Source organism: Penaeus japonicus, unplaced genomic scaffold, assembly GCF_977035675.1.
Source record: "Penaeus japonicus unplaced genomic scaffold, GWHDUDI00000001_assembly GWHDUDI00000039, whole genome shotgun sequence".
Taxonomy (NCBI): domain Eukaryota; kingdom Metazoa; phylum Arthropoda; class Malacostraca; order Decapoda; family Penaeidae; genus Penaeus; species Penaeus japonicus.
The window spans coordinates 18,564,719-18,567,218 of NW_028234441.1; the positions used below are offsets into that span (position 1 = coordinate 18,564,719).

The 2,500-nt window shown below is 37.5% G+C and overlaps 2 protein-coding genes across 4 annotated transcripts in view; one reads left to right on the plus strand and one right to left on the minus strand.

The window, feature by feature from the left end:
- The window catches only part of LOC122263378 (carboxypeptidase B), a 43,898-nt gene that overhangs the window by 25,938 nt on the left and 15,460 nt on the right, over positions 1–2,500 (minus strand). The gene's annotated exons all lie outside the window — the stretch shown is intronic.
- LOC122245099 (dopamine beta-hydroxylase-like) overlaps positions 1–2,500 on the plus strand; it is an 18,114-nt gene that overhangs the window by 6,787 nt on the left and 8,827 nt on the right. Inside the window, exons 2-3 of the mRNA XM_086533283.1 lie at positions 926–931; positions 1,134–1,202. Of these exons, the coding sequence (XP_086389409.1) occupies positions 926–931; positions 1,134–1,202 (75 nt within the window). The remainder of the gene's footprint in view (positions 1–925; positions 932–1,133; positions 1,203–2,500) is intronic.

The window sequence follows — 2,500 nt, forward strand, 5'->3', positions numbered from 1 at the left end:
AACAAGCAATTCCCTCTCAGACAAGTGACTCACGAGTGACTAACCAGCAAGCAATTCCCTCTCAGACAAGTGACTCACGTATGACTAACCAACAAGCAATTCCCTCTCAAACAAGTGACTCACGAGTGACTAACCAACAAGCAATTCCCTCTCAGACAAATGACTCACGAGTGACTAACCAACAAGTAATTCCCTCTCAAACAAGTGACTCACGAGTGACTAACCAACAAGCAATTCCCTCTCAAACAAGTGACTCACGAGTGACTAACCAACAAGCAATTCCCTCTCAGACAAATGACTCACGCGAATGTGACTTAACCAACAAGTAATTCCCTCTCAAACAAGTGACTCACTGAGTGACTAACCAACAAGCAATTTCCCTCTCAAACAAGTGACTCACGAGTGACTAACCAACAAGCAATTCCCTCTAAGACAAAATGGACTCACGAGTGACTAACCAACAAGTAATTCCCTCTCAAACAAGTGACTCACGAGTGAACTAACCAACAAGCAATTCTCCTCTCAAACAAGTGAATAAAGCTCACGAGTGGACTAAAACCAACAAGCAATTCTCTCTCAGACAAGTGAATCACGAGTGACTAACCAACAAGCAATTCCCTTCCTCAGACAAATTGACGTCACGAGTGATAACCAGCAAGCAATTCCCTCTCAGACAAATGACTCACAGAGTGAGACTAACCAACAAGTAATTCCCTCTCAAACAAGTGACGCCACGAGTGACTAACCAACAAGTAATTCCCTCACCAAACAAGTGAACTCACGAAGGTGACTAGAACCAAACAAAGCGCAATTCCCTCTCAGACAAGTGACCTCACGTGTGACTAACCACTCCACGTAATTTCTCTCTCAATACAAGTGACTCTCACGTGTTGTGACCTAACCCAACAAGCAATTCCCTCTGCAGACACAGGTGACTCACGTGTGACTAACCATACAAGCAATTCCCTCTCATCAATATCAAGTGACTCACGAGTGACTAACCAACAAGCAATTCCCTCTCAGACAAGCGACTCACGTGTTTGTGACCTCAACCACAAAGCAATTCCCTCTGCAAACAAGTTAGTGACTCACGTCAGGTGACTGAAACCCAACAAATGCAATTCCCCTCTCAGACAAGTGACTCACGTGTGGGACTAACCAACAAGCAATTGCCCCTCTCACCAAAACAAGTGACTCCACCAGTAGGTGACTAACCAACAAGCAATTCCCTCTTAGACAAGTGACTCACGTGTGACTAACCAACAAGCAATTCCCTCTCAGACAAGCGACTCACGAATGACCGACCAACGAGTGACTTTAACGAGGCGAAACGAACTCACGAGTAACTACCGATCGAGATATATATATATATCGATATATATATATATATATATATATATATATATATATATATATATATATATCACACTATATCGAGGTCCACGAGACCTACGCATCCCGTGGCAACAGTTGCCACAAGGGAAACATTTGCCATAAGGGGGAACATTTGCCCCCCCCCCCTCCCCCCCGTTGCGAAAGGTGGCACGAGTTGGCACAGAGCCATGTTTTTTATGTGGTGTGATATTTATGAGAGGAGGAAAACGACTGCCTTCTGATGATGGATGTTTGTGTTTTTTTTTTAATTTTATGGCGGCTTAGTCACGTGTATTTGGCTGTTCTGTTTTTTTTTTCTTTTCTTTTCTTTCTTTTTCGTTTGATAGCGGTTCTTTTATCTTTGTTTAGTTATGATCTTTTGTTTTGTTTTGTTTGATAGTGATGTTTTTTCTTTAGTTTTTTTCTCTGGTTATATTATATTATATTGATTATATTATATCATGTTATGTTATACTGATCATATTATTTTCTATTATATTGATTATATAATATTATATCATATCATATTATATATTTACCATATCATATATGACACACACATACTTCTGTATTCAAGCACACACACACATTTGTATTCTATACTATGATATATCATATCATGATATTATATTATATTATATCATATATTATGCTATAATTTGATTATATTCTTGAACATCAGATTCTTCTTAAATGTTAGATATCGGAATGACTTCACTGCCTATTTTCGCTCTTATCATCCCGCTTTCTTATCTGTTTTGTTTCCCATCAAACATCAAATATAAATCAAATATATCAATATATAGATCAAACATCAAATATACACATCAAATATATATTCAATTCAAGTCAAAGACTCCCTCAAAAGGACGACACAAAAGGTTAAAAATTCTTCTTCTTAGACGCTTACTACAGCAGCCTTATCTGATAACGATTTCTAGAAGTTCGCGTGTATTTCGGCCGATAACACCCACGCCCACAATATGTTTGTTAGATCTTGGCAACCGTATTACAGTTATCGGTTTTGTTAATCTATAAGAATATATATATATATATATATATATATATATATATATATTTATATATATTTTTTGTTTTTTTTTTTTTTTTTTTTTTTTTTTTTTTT